Source organism: Suncus etruscus, chromosome 2 (genome assembly GCF_024139225.1).
Source record: "Suncus etruscus isolate mSunEtr1 chromosome 2, mSunEtr1.pri.cur, whole genome shotgun sequence".
NCBI classification, from domain to species: Eukaryota; Metazoa; Chordata; class Mammalia; order Eulipotyphla; family Soricidae; genus Suncus; species Suncus etruscus.
Window position 1 is genome coordinate 55,547,531 of NC_064849.1, and position 15,854 is coordinate 55,563,384.

Below are 15,854 nucleotides of genomic sequence, written 5' to 3' on the forward strand. Positions count from 1 at the left end.
TCCCAAAAGAAAATAAAAAAATTTTTAAATAAACTTCTGGTTTTGAATCCTGTTTGTAGTGTTTATCTGGGACTAAACTATTTAAACTGTTTCATTTAAAACTTTCTTATGTATGTCTTATTCTTCTATTTATAGTGGTTAAATATATGCAAATATTGATAACCAAAACAAGTAAAAAGTTTTAAATTGTACCAAATGTATTTTTAGTTTAAAGATATGGGAAATATAATATCCACATGTAAAAGGAAATAAAAGGATAATTGCATAAGAAAAGTAAGGGGAGATGATTTTATTTTGGTTAGTGGTCACATTTGATGGTGCTTGGCAACCAAATAATGCCAAGAACTGAATAAAGCTGGAACATCCACATGCAAAGAATGCATATTGGTCTTTGAGCCATTCTGTGGCCTATGTTTGAGTTTTTAGTTATTTAACAATGAAAAAAAAAAAGAAAATTACCAAGAAAGTCTAATTTAAATAATTGCTAAAACCTTTCAAATAATTAAAATTTTAGAAACAAGGGTAATTTCCAGACAAGAATTACATATGAGAAACTTGAAATGTTAAAAATGGTTTGCTATAGTTTCTCCCAATCAGTGGGTGGCTCTTGCATCCTGGGCACTATTTCCTTCGAGGTGCAAAAGCTTCTCAGCTTAATATATTCCCATCTATTAATCTCTGCTTTCACTTGCTTGGAGAGTGCAGTTTCCTCTTGAAGATGCCTTTAGTCTCAATGTCATAAAGTGTTATACCTACGTGTTATTCTATATACCTTATGGTTTCAGGTCTGATATCGAGGTCTTTAATCCATTTGGATTTTACCTTCGTACATGATGTTAGCTGGGGGTCTAAGTTCGCTTTTTTGCAAGTGGCTAGCCAGTTGTGCCAATACCACTTGTTGAAGAGGCTTTCTTTGCTCCATTTAGGACTTCTTGCTCCTTTATCAAAGATTAGATGATTGTATGTCTGGGAAACATTCTCTGAGTACTCAAGTCTATTCCACTGATCTGAGAGTCTGTCTTTATTCCAATACCATGCTGTTTTGATAACTATTGCTTTGTAAAACAGTTTAAAGTTGGGGAAAGTAATGCCTCCCATATTCTTTTTCCCAATAATTGTTTTGGCTATTCGAGGGAGTTTATTGTTCCAAATGAATTTCAAAAGTGCCTGATCTACTTCTTTGAAGAATATCATGGGTACCTTTAGAGGGATCGCATTATCTGTACAATGCTTTGGGGAGTATTGCCATTTTAATGATGTTAATCCTGCCAATCCATGAGCAGGGTATTTGATTCCATTTCCATGTGTCCTCTCATTTCTTGGAGCAAAGTTTTATAGTTTTCTTTGTATAGGTCCTTCACATTTTTAGTCAAGTTGACTCCAAGATATTTGAGTTTGTGTGGCACTATTGTGAATGGGGTTGTTTTCTTAATGTCCATTTCTTCACCCAATGCCCATCAGATAAAGGGCTAATATCCAAAATATACAGGGCACTGACAGAACTATACAAGAAAAACATCTAATCCAATCAAAAAATGGGGAGAAGAAATGGACAGACACTTTGATAAAGAAGAAATACAAATGGACAAAAGGCACATGAAAAAATGCTCCACATCACTAATCATCAGGGAGATGCAAATCAAAACAACTATGAGGTACCACCTCACACCACAGAGATTGGCACACATCACAAAGAATGAGAACAAGCTTTGTTGGCAGGGATGCGGTGAGACAGGAACTCTTATCCACTGCTGGTGGGAATGCCAACTAGGTCAACCTTACTGGAGAGTGATATGAGATTCCTCCAAAAACTAGAAATTGAGCTCCCATATGATCCAGCTATACCACTCCTAGGAATATACCCTAGGAACACAAAAATACAAGACAAAAACCCATTACTTACACCTATATTTATTGCAGCACTATTTACCACAGCAAGACTCTGGAAACAACCAAGATGCCCTTCAACAGAAGAATGGCTAAAGAAACTGTGGTACATATACACAATGGAATATTATGCAGCCATCAGGAGAGATGAAGTTATGAAATTTTCCTATACATGGATGTACATGGAATCTATTATGTTCAGTAAAATAAGTCAGAGAAAGAGAAAGGTGGAGAATGGTCTCACTCATCTATGGGTTTTAAGAAAAATGAAAGACATTTCTCAACAATTTTCAGAGATAAAAGAGGAGAGGGCTAGACGTTACAGCTGACCTCATGAACCTCACCACAAGAATGATGAGTTTAGTTAGAGAAATAACTTCATTGCGAACTATCCTAACAATGAGAATATAGGAGGAAAATAGAAAGCCTGTCTAGAGTACAGGTGGGGGCGGGGAGGGGAGGAGGGATATTTGGGGCATTGATGATGGGAATGTTACACTGGCAATGGTGGGTGTCATCTTATACGACTGTACCCAACTACAATCATGTTTGTAACCAAGGTGTTAAAATAAAAAATATTAATAAAGAAAATATATCTAAATTTAAAAAATTAAAAAAATGGTTTGTTATGAACACTATAGTTTTCATTGTGATCGTAATGCAATATGTACAAATGGCATAACATAGGCTGTGCACATACTACCTTTATATTATAAACCATTATTATTTCCATTAAAACATTAATGTGTTATATTAACCAAGTCATCACAAATAGAATATAGCTCAATTAGTCAGACATTGCATGATCAAGACCATAAATTAACCCCACCATGCTCAACACCACTCGATGAAGATTTCTGAAATAGTAAAGAATTGCTATCACTGCCTCTTCCCTAGAATAACTATAAAAAATACTAAAATAGTCCCATGATGCTATTTTTGAGTGAGTATATGGGCCTGAGGTTTATTCTGAATATTCACAAGTATAACTAGTGAAATCAATGGTGATTTCTATATATCAACAATATCTACAGGTAGCAAGAGAATCATTATATTCTATAATATATTTCATTTAAAGACCAACTAGAATACTCATTTTTGGTGATCAAAGCTTTCCCTGATCACATGTGAAACAATATCAGAAACTTACTCTGCTATCAGTTCTTCCTACCCTATGTCAGATATGAAGACTTGGGGAAAGTGTGGATAACATAAATAATGCTTGTTTTATCATGATATACCTTAAGTGAATTTGAAAAGTATGTAATTAAAAGATATCTATGGAAGCACACCCAGGGAAGGCAATTGTATCACATGTCATATACTTTAGCAATTTATCAATAATACCCGGCATTTGCTACCAAAATTGCAGATCAGCTATTTGATAGTATAATTTACATTTGATACCACTAGTTATTTTGAATAGGTAAATAAAAGTAAAATAAAGAACATGGATGCAGGCCAGTAGTCTATTGAAGATGTATGGAGATGCATAAAAGAATCAACTACAAATGCAAGTTTTCAACTTCTACCCTAACCCTCAAGAAACTTTTGTATAGAATGCCAGGGTTCTGTCACTCACCTGTGTAAAAAAGAAAACCTCAGACAAGTTGGTATACACGCTAGATACTGATTGTAAAGATTTTCATCTCACAATAATCTTTTCATTAGGAGGAATATGATATTTCCCCCATATATGATTACTGCTCAGTGAAAGTAAATCTGGTAGCACACAGTGAAGTGCAAGAACAAAAGCTGCAAGTCTGAGCCTCTTACATTGAGCCTTAATAGAAATACCCAATCTTAGAATTTCTACACTCTGAACAGAACTGTTTTGAAATTCTAAGGTAGGAGAACTGTAGAGCTGAAATATGCTGAGTCTGTAAAAATATTATCTACGTTTTAAAAACAAGCATTACAGTAATTTCATGCTGTATGAAGATGTCCTAAACTCAATTTTCATATATAATTTTTTAAAATTAATCCAGTAAACATTATTTCTTAAGTAACAGTCTGTTATTTGACTAAGGGTGTCTAATGTCTAATTTTCTTTAAACTTAGAAGTCTCTCTCTTATTAAGACATACAACTTACATTCAAATAGACCCCTAATAATAATAAACTAGTAAAGTATTTTTACTTTTTTTTCTTTTTTTTTCTCGGCCACACCCATTTGATGCTCAGGGGTTACTCCTGGCTAAGTGCTCAGAAATTGCCCCTGGCTTGGGGGGACCATATGGGACGCTGGGGGATCGAACTGCAGTCCTTCCTTGGTTAGTGCTTTCAACGAAAATAGTAAAGTTCTTTCCAACGGGTTCTATCTCAATCAACAGTTTTCCTGCATGTGTTCCAATTGCTCACTTTCAAAGGCTAAACATGTATTGTACATACTCTAGCATTGAGCCTGTGATACATATAGGCAAATGCTGTTTAAAAGCTTTAATGTTGAAATAAAAATTAAAATAAAACATGCAGACAGTAGTAAATATTCCTGGATTAATACAAGTTATAGAAAATACACTCTAAAAATCAACAGAAGTTTGTTACATTAGAAAGACATAGAATTTATCTAGTTTTAGCAAATGTCAAATCAGTGGCTATTGCTGTTAAGATTAATAAAAGATATAATGGTTTCTAGATAGCCTCTAAATAGAGATTACCATGAATGGAGAAGTGATTTACCAACAGTCACCACAATGAGATTTCTTTAAAGGTTACAATCATCAGTTATTTAGCTGAAACACTGCCGAGAATGACTGGTCATTTCCTGAATAATGCATAATGTTCATTGTAGATTTGATCTGTATTATAACAATGCAGTTATTTCTAAAATAATAGGAAAAACTATCTGTTTCCTTCAAATTGCTTACCATATCATTTCCATGAAGTAATTGACTCAGGACATATTACACACTATCACCTGAGTGTTCTTTCTGGAAGTATAACTTGTAATGATCTGTATACAATGGGCATCATGAAACACACTCATCAGCCTCTGTAGACTTTTAAGAAGAGACGTGATGAACACAGGGCACAGTAAAAGACCTTTCTGAAGCAATAAATTAAAATGATTAACTTTCTACAGAGTTGTATGGGACAAATTGAAATTTAAGCTTTGAAATTTAATTATTAGCATGGACAACTCATCACATTAAAAAAATGTCGCCTCTATCATCTAAGTACTTCTCATATAAATTTCCATATGCCTTTAGGTTTATTCAAGAGACTGCTCAGAGAAGCACACAGTATAATGTCTCGCATTTTACTGTTGAATTATGAACTGCATTTCGCATGGTGCTGCAGGCTATTTATAGAAGCTTGTTTATCCATATGAACTTCTTCAAGGGCACAACACTGTGGACCTTAATAAATTAAAATGAATTTCTTTTGATGCTGTTTCATAAATGTTTGATCAGGATGAGTATAAAGTTTAAAATACAGAACTAGAATACAGCAATAGTGTACACATGTACTGTATAGAAAATCCAGTTTATGAAAAGTTTTCATTACATCCTAAGCAACTTTTGAGCACCACGCTTAAAAGTCACTTACAAAATCACTTTACATCATAACCTATTGCCAGTTGACTAACAGTGAGTATAGAGGTATACAAGAATAAACTTGGAGGTGCCATAAACTGGGAAAAAAAATTTAAATGACAGTAACTATTGTTTCCTTCTAGGCACATGACTATCCATTGCATCATTTCTATTTTCTTTGGCACTGTCACCAAGTTTTTTCTGACAGACTGAAATACCTATGAGAACAGAGGCAAAAAAAAATGTATCATCTTTGTAAATTCATCTTTATTGTAGTTAAACAGAACTCAGTAGATTAAAGGCCACAGAGTGAAAATAAATTACCAGTCACAGTTGAAAGCTGAGCGCATACTCATGTGGAATGGTTGGTAAGGTGATATAAATCAAATGTTGCCATTAGAAAATGAAAGGATGATAAAGAAAAAGAATCAGACATAAAGGCAAAACTATAGATTCTAATTGTTGTACTGCTAACATCTCTATGTAAGCCCTTTGACATCAATTCTTTTCACCTACAAAATGAGGACATATTCTGTCTTGTAGCTGATTTTGTGTTTTCCAAAGGGCTCTTATTTTAAAAGAAAACAAGAAAATCATAAAATGGAATAGGCCAAATGTATACCAGTAGATTGTTCTATTCCAGTGCCCCACCACTACCGAAAAAGCTTATAAATGAAAAATCCTTGAGGAAAAAATAGGAAGTTAAAAAAAACCTAAAATATATGCAAATTTCAATACATTTAACTTAAATAATAATTTTCAGTGTGCAATTTGTTCCAGTTTTTCAGTGAGAGGCCATATAAATCCTTCTGGATCTCTATACTATTACAAGAAGGTATGAGGGAAACCTGATATTTGAGGAGCCACAGCATGAGACTAGGAATACACAAAAATAAAAAAAGATAAAAAAAAAAAAGACTACAGGGGCCGGCGAGGTGGCGCTAGAGGTAAGGTGTCTGCCTTGCAAGTGCTAGCCAAGGAAAGGACCACGGTTTGATCCCCCGGCGTCCCATATAGTTCCCCCAAGCCAGGGACAATTTCTGAGCGCATAGCCAGGAATAACTCCTGATCATCAAAAGGGTGTGGCCCGAAAAACCAAAAAAAAAAAAAAAAGACTACAATCAGAAAAAAAATGTTGAGAAGCACTAATTTAATGTAAGGTATTCATATCCATATCCTTTCTCTTTTTACTTTTTTCTTTCTTTTTTCCCTCCCTCCCTCCCCTTCCCACCTCTTTCCCCTTCCCACCTCCCTCCCCTTCTCACTTCTCTTCCTCCCCTCCCTTCCCTCCCTCCCTCCCTTCCCTTCCCTCCCTCCCTCCCTCCCTCCCTCCCTCCCTCCCTCCCTCCCTCCCTTCCTTCCTTCCTTCCTTCCTTCCTTCCTTCCTTCCTTCCTTCCTTCCTTCCTTCCTTCCTTCCTTCCTTCCTTCCTTCCTTTCTTCCTTTTTGAGTGGGGTTGGACCATATCTGGCAGTGCCCAAATTTTACTCATGACACTCAACCTAGGTTTAATGTATGTGCTCTGAGGACTCTACATAGTACAGACGATCAAACCAGGGCATCTCTCTGGCCTCTACTGCAGTTTTTCTTTTATCTTGCATAATTTAAGAAATACATGATTATTTAAACATAAAAATATTTGATTCTACACATGTTTAAGAAGTTTGAGGCAAGAGAGACGGTCAAGTCACCTACCTTATATGCTGCCAACCTGGGATTCAATACCAGAGTATTATAGTTTATTTTGTTATACTCTCATATTTCAACATTTTATACTTGATAACTAACTCTGCTCTAAGATTTTCTCCACACGCTCTTGATAAGGAGTCTTTAAACTATGATATCTGGTCCAATCCAGGAACATTTTGTAAACAAAGTATTATACTAATAGAGCACACTTGACTGTTTATAACATTCTGCTGTATTATATCAGCACTTGACGTCAAGATCATAAATATTTTTAAGTGGCCAACTACAGAAAAATTTTGCCAATCACTGCTCTACAGAAAACACCCCGTTACAATTTAATCCTAGTTCTCCTTCTTCATAAGTCTAATAAACATCATACTTAGTAACAATGCAAAATGCATAAAAAACACACAGTATCAGACTTCTTTAGTATCAGATTAAAATTAATTACAGTTTGATTCTCCACTTTTATATAAATGATTGAAATGGCTAGAAACTATCTCTGTCTCCAAAATATACTCCTTTTTCATCTAACAGCGAGACTGCAGATACTTCTTCAGAGGTAGTTGACAGAGTGTAAAAAGAACTTAAATCCACCAGTATCATGACACAATCTCTTAAAATCTACCTACAATTCCACCAACAGTTCAATTTTAATTCATGTCGAAGAGTGTTCCGTTAAAATGTTAAAACACAGAAACTAGCAGATCATTTATTTCCTATGCTTTGAGTTAATACATCATTAAAAACAAAATCACTTGCCAACACTACAAGTCACTAAACACAAATTCACATACAAAAGATAAATAAATTATTAGGAAGATCAGAAATACACAATAAAGATTCTTATTGGAAAAAAGGAGACTTAAATTTCTTAAATAATTTCTTTTTCTGGTTTCTGGGCTACACCTGGTAGCCTTCAGGGGTTGCTCTTGACTCTGTGCTCAGAAATTACTCTTGACAGGCTCAGGGACCACATGGGACACCAGGGAATGAACCCAAGTTAGCTTCATGCAAGGCAAATACCATACTTGCTGTGCTATCACTTTGGCTCTTAAAGTAATAACATTTAAGGACAAATGCATTTAAGAATTAAAAGGACAAATATTCTTATACTCACAAACTTTAGGTACTATGTAGAGTTATACTAAAAACATAAATTAATCTTTAAACTAATCACCAAAATAGTTGCTTAAAATGCCTACAAGTAGGATTTTGTACTGAAGATAGAAAATATTAACTGTATCTTTTAATGAACCTTCCAAATTTCACCCATAAAAAAGATTTTGTACGTATGAGCATAATAAAGTAAATTAAACCCAAAGCACCTTTAAAGGCATAATTTCTGTCTCAGGCCAGAGCAATATAGTACAGAGGGTAGGGGACCTCCTATTCATGTAGTTGACACAGCATCCATATGGTCCCCCGAGTCTGTCAGGAGAGATTCTTTAGCACAGAACTAGGAATATCCAGAGTACTGCCAAGCAGATGCCCCCAAATCAATTAATAACAATAAAAGGCATGTCTCATTTCTGTGAAATACTATATGGGCTGTTAGATTATTTAAGGCAGACAGACTTTTTGATAATAAAATAGAAATAGAAGAGTTTTATGTCACCTTCACATGGTGTCTTTCTCATGCAGAGTTCAGATTTCCACATTTGTATCCCTTTAAAGGATTTGATATGCAGGAAAAGAAGAAAGGATGATGGTAAACATTTAATTTTAGAGACAACTATAGACCACCATATTTTTGAATGAACAGTGGATAAAAGCTTACCTTTTACTGATGTGTTTGGTGGAGGGCCTTCCATTCGCAAGTTCCATGGAGGGTCCCCTTGGTTAGCAAAGTCCCTCATTTTCAGATAACTAATTGTAAGTCGAATGATGGATGCCTTGTCAAGCTGGCTAGTGATGGCTGCAGGAAGAGGCAACAATTTGGCCAATTCGTAGAACTCAAAATTTTCCTTTCCCCGACGGGATCGCGCAGCATCTCGGGATTTCTCTTTTCTCAGTGCTTGCAAGCTGAAATTAAAGTAAAAAAAAAAAAAGTACTGCTTTAAAACATAGAATGTTATCATTTGTCAGAAACCACTTCAGTATTTATTCCCTCAACCCTTTCCAAATCAGCCAACATTTTCTTCATAGTAAAATGAGTTCCAGGAAATGTTCTCTAAAAACATAAATACTCCCTCTGGATTTATATGCCTTGCTTGAACTTTCAAGTGCAACGAGTAAGACACATGTGCCTACTAGGACGTTATTATTTCTAACACATAAGATTTGTAGGCGATGCTCAATACTCTTAAATATAAACAACTTAGAAGAACAGGCTTGTACCATATATCTATCCTAAAATGATACTGCTCATTTAACTTTTATCATATGAGATCTCAAACCATCAAAAACACAGAACCTAAAATATGTATTCCAACTGTCATTCTGATGAGCAAATAGTAAGCACAAGTAAAGTAAGAACCAAAAAAATAAACTATGCATTTCCAGTCTACCCTAAAGATTGTAAACTTCAGCCAGACCAATAAAACATCTCACCAGAAATGAAGATTTCACTGAACCTTCATAAATGTGGAGGTAATTTGTTGATAAGAGGGTGCTTTAATCCTTTATTAATAGGTATGCATTAACAGCTGGGAAGATTTTTTTAGATACTTGAGAAAAAAGTCTACCTTTAAGATAATTTAAATTTAATGCTGATAGATAAAGCTTGTGTGGATTATTAAAATTTATAAATATTATAGACCTATTACTTCAGAGAAGAGGCAATAGGTAGGAACTAGAATTTTTCTTTAACTATTCATATACATTGCTATTTGAAGTTTTATCAACTTACTGATGGAAGAATCTGACTTAGCTTAAGTTGTGGTTGAGTGACAGAATTTCACATCCTCTGAGTAGCTCTGTGTCTACCAATAAATACATTAAATATTTGTCTGTAAGTGATAACTCACTGAGAAATATTTATGGTATCAAGATTTTTTTAGAACATCAGCATATATTTTATTGACTTCTGAAGACACTTACACCTTAGAATCTAGATTCCTATTTCAAAATAACAAGAAAGAAAAAGGAAGCCAGATGAGAATAAGCTATCAAAATGAATTCAGTGGAATGGCCCCAATCTCTAGCTATTTGGACCTGATATTACTCACTGTAGGCAATCAAAATAATCTATTGAGTATTTATTTCTCTAAAGCTATAGGTACTGGTTAAATGTTTTCTAGCTTAACATCCTACCAAGATTCATGCTCACACTAATAATAATAATAATTTAATACATAATATTAATTTAATAATAAAATAATTTACTTTGGGGCCAAAGAGATAGTACAAGAGTTAAGGAACTCGAATTGCATGTAGCAGACTACAGTTTGGTGTCCAGTACTGTAGATAGTCTCCTGAGCAATACCAGGATTGATGCTTGAGCAGAATCAATAGTAAGCCCTGAGCACTGCTAGGTATAGTCACATGCAATGCCCCCCCAATTTTTATTTTACCATTTTTCAGAATTATATAAGTTGATACTATCATCCTCAGAGTCACAGAAAACTCTGTGACAAGACTTTATTTTAAAATTTCAGTTACTAACCTCAAGAGAAACATCAATAATTGATTAGAAAAATATATGCTATGCCATTGTCTATAATCTATTCATTCCTATAAACCTTTGTTGTGGGCTGGTGAAAACTTTGATAATATGCAAGCTATATAAAAATAGCCTTAAAATTGGCTAGGAACTAAAGCAGCATTTTATAAACAATGCATACATCTTCCTTCATATAACAAAGGCAATATATTATTAATTATAAAGGTGATCACTAATTTAAGTCATCTCTCTATGAATAACATATTTTACATATTTTCCTACCAAATGTTTGGTGCTTTCCTGTTTTTGCATTCTTTTAACATAATACTATTTAATAAGGAAGCCAAACATAATGTTTATTTCTTTTTTGTACAGTAATAATGATGGTACTCTATATTAAAGTTTTACAAACTCAAAAGCTTGCATCATTAAGGTAGAGAAAACAATGAGTGAAGAGACTACTGGGATGTGAAGGACAAAAGCCCAGGAAGGCTACATAACTGAAAACACATTCTCAGCTAGTTGCCACTGTTTTGGAACAGGGCAAGTTTGTTGCTGCTATATTTCTGGAATAACTATTTATAATGAATAAAATGTTAAATTTTATATGGCATCTTTTAGGTTTAGTATGTGAAATTATTAAAATGCTTTAACTCTGCAATGAAAACATGTCATTCTATCAATAAATCAATTAGGAAATCAATTTTGATGGTAGTTTTATATTGATGACATATGGAATTTTTCTTAATACATTGTAAAATATATTTCCTTTATACAACTTTTATAAATAATAACATTAACATATATATTAATACTAAAAATTTCTCTATTCACCTGGAGCAGGTAGAAATTTAGCAATATTCTAAAATTGATTTTAATGCATAGACTTATTAGTAATCTAAGCTAAATGATAAATGTAGAGATAAACTCCCAAATGAAAGAAAAAACCCAATAGTTTACATAAACTTACATAAATTAAGGAAAGAAGATAGAGTTTTCTACAGCTTCTTAAAGGGAAGTCCTAACACTATAGCCTTATGATGCCTTACCTAAACACTGCCCTCTGAAAACGTGACTTTTAAAAAAAAATAACACAGCAGTAACTTTATGTATCACACTTTCACTGTCCCAACAACTCTATTGCAGTATTTCTTTTCTTCTTCTTTTTTTTTTTTTTTTGTGGGGAGAAGGGGAGAGGTTTTGGGTCAGACCCTGTAGAGATCTGGGGTTACTCCTGGTTCTGTGTTCAGAAATCACCCTGGCAGGCTCAGGAGAACATTTGGGATGACAGGAATTGAACCACTATCTGTCTTGTGTTGGCCATGTGCAAGGCAAATGCTCTACTGCTGTGCTATCTCTCCGGCCCTTATTTTACAGTATTTCTATTCCACACTATCCTATTTAACTATCACAAACTGTATAACCCTACTGCAGTAATCTTCTCAGCCATAATCTCAATAACAATGGGTTTCCAGGACTCCCACATCACATCATTATGCAGACGACATAGTTCAGAAGAATTTCAGAGTGATAGCACTGTGTCTATAATAAGTAGTAATTGGTTTTGAGGGCAACAGCAATAAAATACAGTCAAAGGATTATGAAGGTTGTAGAGCCACTGACAGAATCATTGAAGCTAAAGGCCTTAAGACAATGACATGTTTTTGGTTTAATCTTGTAAATTTAATTTTGTATGCAGAACCTAGTTAGAAATATTCTCAAACAAAATTGAGTAGTATGTTCAAACCTAAAATAAACTTTGTATTTTCACATAATGTTCTAAATTAAAAAAAATAAATAAATAGCTGCCTTTCTAGAAGGCTAAAGAAAAAAATCAAATTGACTAGGGAATAACATTATGAAGCATACTGAAATAATTATTTTAGTACATTTAATCTACTATTTAGTAATAGAGTAAATGAGACCAAAGGAAATAAAATAGCTATAAAGTTAAGCTAGTGATTGTTTTCATCTAAAATATGATTAAATTTTACAAATTTAAAATGTTATTCTCTAGTCTCAAACTTTTCATTACAGTGAGATCCTTTCACTTTGTCTTTAGGGGAAAGAAAAACTTTATATTCATTACCAAATAAAAATTACAAACCTCTTTGATATTTGTACTTTTATCCACACCAAAAATTAATAACCATCAACATAAAGAACAAAACAAGCAGGAGTGACAGCATATCGCATAGAAAGTTTGCTTCCTACTGGAGGCCAATCAGGATTTGATCCCTGGCATCTCATGTGGTTCCCTGAGCACCAACAGGGATGACCACTGAGCACAGAGCCAGGATTAACCACTGAACACTGCTGGGTGTGACCACCCCCAAATAACAAAACACAAATTAATTCAAACTTATCTGCACACTGTTATTTGAGGGTAATATATGCATCTTATTTATTTATTTATTTATTTATTTATTTATTTATTTATTTATTTATTTGGTTTTTGGGCCACACCCATTGACTCCTTGCTCTGCGCTCAGAAATCGCTCCTGGTTCGGGAAGCCCGATCAAACCGCGGTCTGTCCTAGGTCAGCCGCGTGCAAAGCAAATACCCTACAGCTGCGCCATGCGCCACTGCACCCGGTCCCACAATTTTTCTTTTTTTTTGTTTTTGTTTTTGGGTCACATCCGGCAGCGCTCAGGGATTACTTCTGGCTCTACACTCAGAAATCGCTACTGGCAAGCTCGGGGGATCACATGGGATGCCAGGATTAGAACCAACGTCCTCCTGCATGCAAAGCAAACGCCCTACCTTCATGCTATCTCTCGGGCCCAAAAACTATACTTCTTATAAACGTTACATACGCTTGTCCTCTCCATTCTCAGTGGTACTGCTATAATTAAATTTTTCTCAGTTTAAAAATATCACTTAAAGTAGATTTATAGTCAATACTTTGAAACTGTTTTTAAAAGGTTGAAAAGGTGCACCGTTAAGCTGAGATCACAAGCATTCCAAATTTATAGGTAGTAACTATTTAGGTAAGAATACTATTTTGAAAGTGAATTGACCATTTTCTTCTCATCTGTAGAAAAAGTTTCTCTTCTTGGTTGTGCATTTAAAAGAAAAGGTTCCAGAGAAGAAGTTGAAAGATATACATAACTCTTTTCATGTACACCAATTCCTAAGATATAAAGCTGAGTATCAATTTGATCATCTTAGAGCACGAAAATAACAAATACAGTGTGATGTGACAAATCTCCTTTTATCCCCTGAATGGTTCATAATCAGTTCTATAGCAGGACACAGTGAATTCTAAATCAGTAAACTTCTTGAATAAGTCACAAATTTTAATGATTTGTAAACTCTATATAGGATAGAATTCATTTGCAGTTTTACAACATAGAAGAATTCCCTATGTCTTTCTAATTTTTTAAAAGCCCTAAATTAGGAGGCGTCTATTTAGGGGTTAGAAGTATGGACTCAATCACCAGTATCATGAAGTTACTAGTTGGGTAATCTAACAGAATCCTCAAACTATTTAGGTATCAAATGTACTCACCTGGAAAATGAATATTAAAATAGTATTCATACTTCAAGGTATTCTATAAAAGAATATATTAAAGTGTCACATTGTAATATTATGATATAAAATAGTAACAATATAAGTGTGGAAATTATCTGAAGGAATAATACAGAATGTTTATATTCCAGAGCACATCGACTACCACTATACTAATGCACAAATGTATATTGTTTTCTTCAACCAATGCTTATTTGCTATCATCTTTTTAAATTTTCTAGCTACACAGTCTATAATTTTAAATAGCTATACTCTTCCTTCATGTCCCTTCAATTATTTTTCCATACTTTCTTCCTGTCTATGACTTTCATTTAGTACATTTAATCTACTATTTAGTAACAGAGTAAATGAAACCAAAGGGAATAAAAATCTTAGTCCTAAATCCTGCTTGCAACAACCCCAAACTAACAGTATGTTGAACATCTTCCATGAACTCCAAAAATAAGTCATTATCACTTTCTCCATGGTCTGGCTAGTGCATCTCTAATCATCTCTTCTCAAGGCAGAGGGAAGTCCCAGTGCTATTCATCTATGCATTCAATATTTTCTAAGATCTATAGATATTATATCTCATTTTAAAAATCTAAAATATATTTTTTATTGATGGTTACAGGGTTATAACTACATTGTACTGAGAATAAGTGGGTATTTTCCTTCACTTAACTAGAACAATAGGCATTCAACTGCTTGTCAGATTTTTTTGTTTATTTCTGGGATTCTTTTGTAAGTCTCTGGGCTGACACCTGGCTCCTGCACTCAGGAATCACTACAGGTAGGTCAGGATACCATATAAGATGCAGGGAACCCACATTGGATGTATGCAAGACAAGAACCTTATCCTTTTTTGGGGTGGTCACACCAGGCAGCGCTCAGGGATTACTCCTGGCTCTACACTCAGAAATCACTCCTGGTAGGGATGAGGGATCATATGGGATGCCAGGATTCGAACCACAGTTCTTCTGCATGAAAGGCAAACGTCTAACCTCCATGCTATCTCTCCGGCCCCGAGAACCTTATCATTTGTACTGTATCTCTGACCATTAGATAAGAATTTTTTGATAAATTGTTAATAATACCTAAGAGTACGGAGATGGCATTGTCTTGTACACAGTCGATCCCCAGGTTGATCCTTTTTTTAAATTAATATCTTTATTGATCCTTAACACGACATACAGTTCTTCAAAATAAAAACCCTCCAAAAAAGTATCAAATGAGCTATTAGGAAAATGGTTATTTATTTAGAAAGACAGTAAATAAACAAATATATTAAACAAGATCTGTATGAGTTCCAAATCATTGTACTGCAAGCTTAGGAGTTCTTTTTTCTTTTCTTTTCTTTCTTTTTTTCTCTTTTGGTAGGGGGTTATACTTGGCAGCACTCAGGGGTTACTCTTAGCTCTATACTCAGAAATCACTCCTGGCAGGCTCGGGGGAACATATTGAATGTATAGGATTGAATCTAGGTTCATCCTGGGTAAGCAGCGTGTAAAGCAAATACCCTACTGCTGTGCTGTCACTCCAACCCCAAGCATAGAAGTTCTTGATATGAAACAAAGCCCCAGATCCAGGACCATGGAGAGCTCATACAACACAGCTGGTTGCAG

At 34.5% G+C, this 15,854-nt stretch overlaps 1 protein-coding gene across 1 annotated transcript in view; it reads right to left on the reverse strand.

Annotated features, from left to right (window-relative positions):
- Window positions 1-15,854, reverse strand: part of NPAS3 (neuronal PAS domain protein 3) — a 968,248-nt gene that overhangs the window by 649,054 nt on the left and 303,340 nt on the right. Inside the window, exons 2-3 of the mRNA XM_049766578.1 lie at window positions 8,894-9,138; window positions 8,732-8,782 (exon numbers count right to left, since the gene is read on the reverse strand). Coding sequence (XP_049622535.1) covers window positions 8,732-8,782; window positions 8,894-9,138 — 296 coding nt within the window. The remainder of the gene's footprint in view (window positions 1-8,731; window positions 8,783-8,893; window positions 9,139-15,854) is intronic.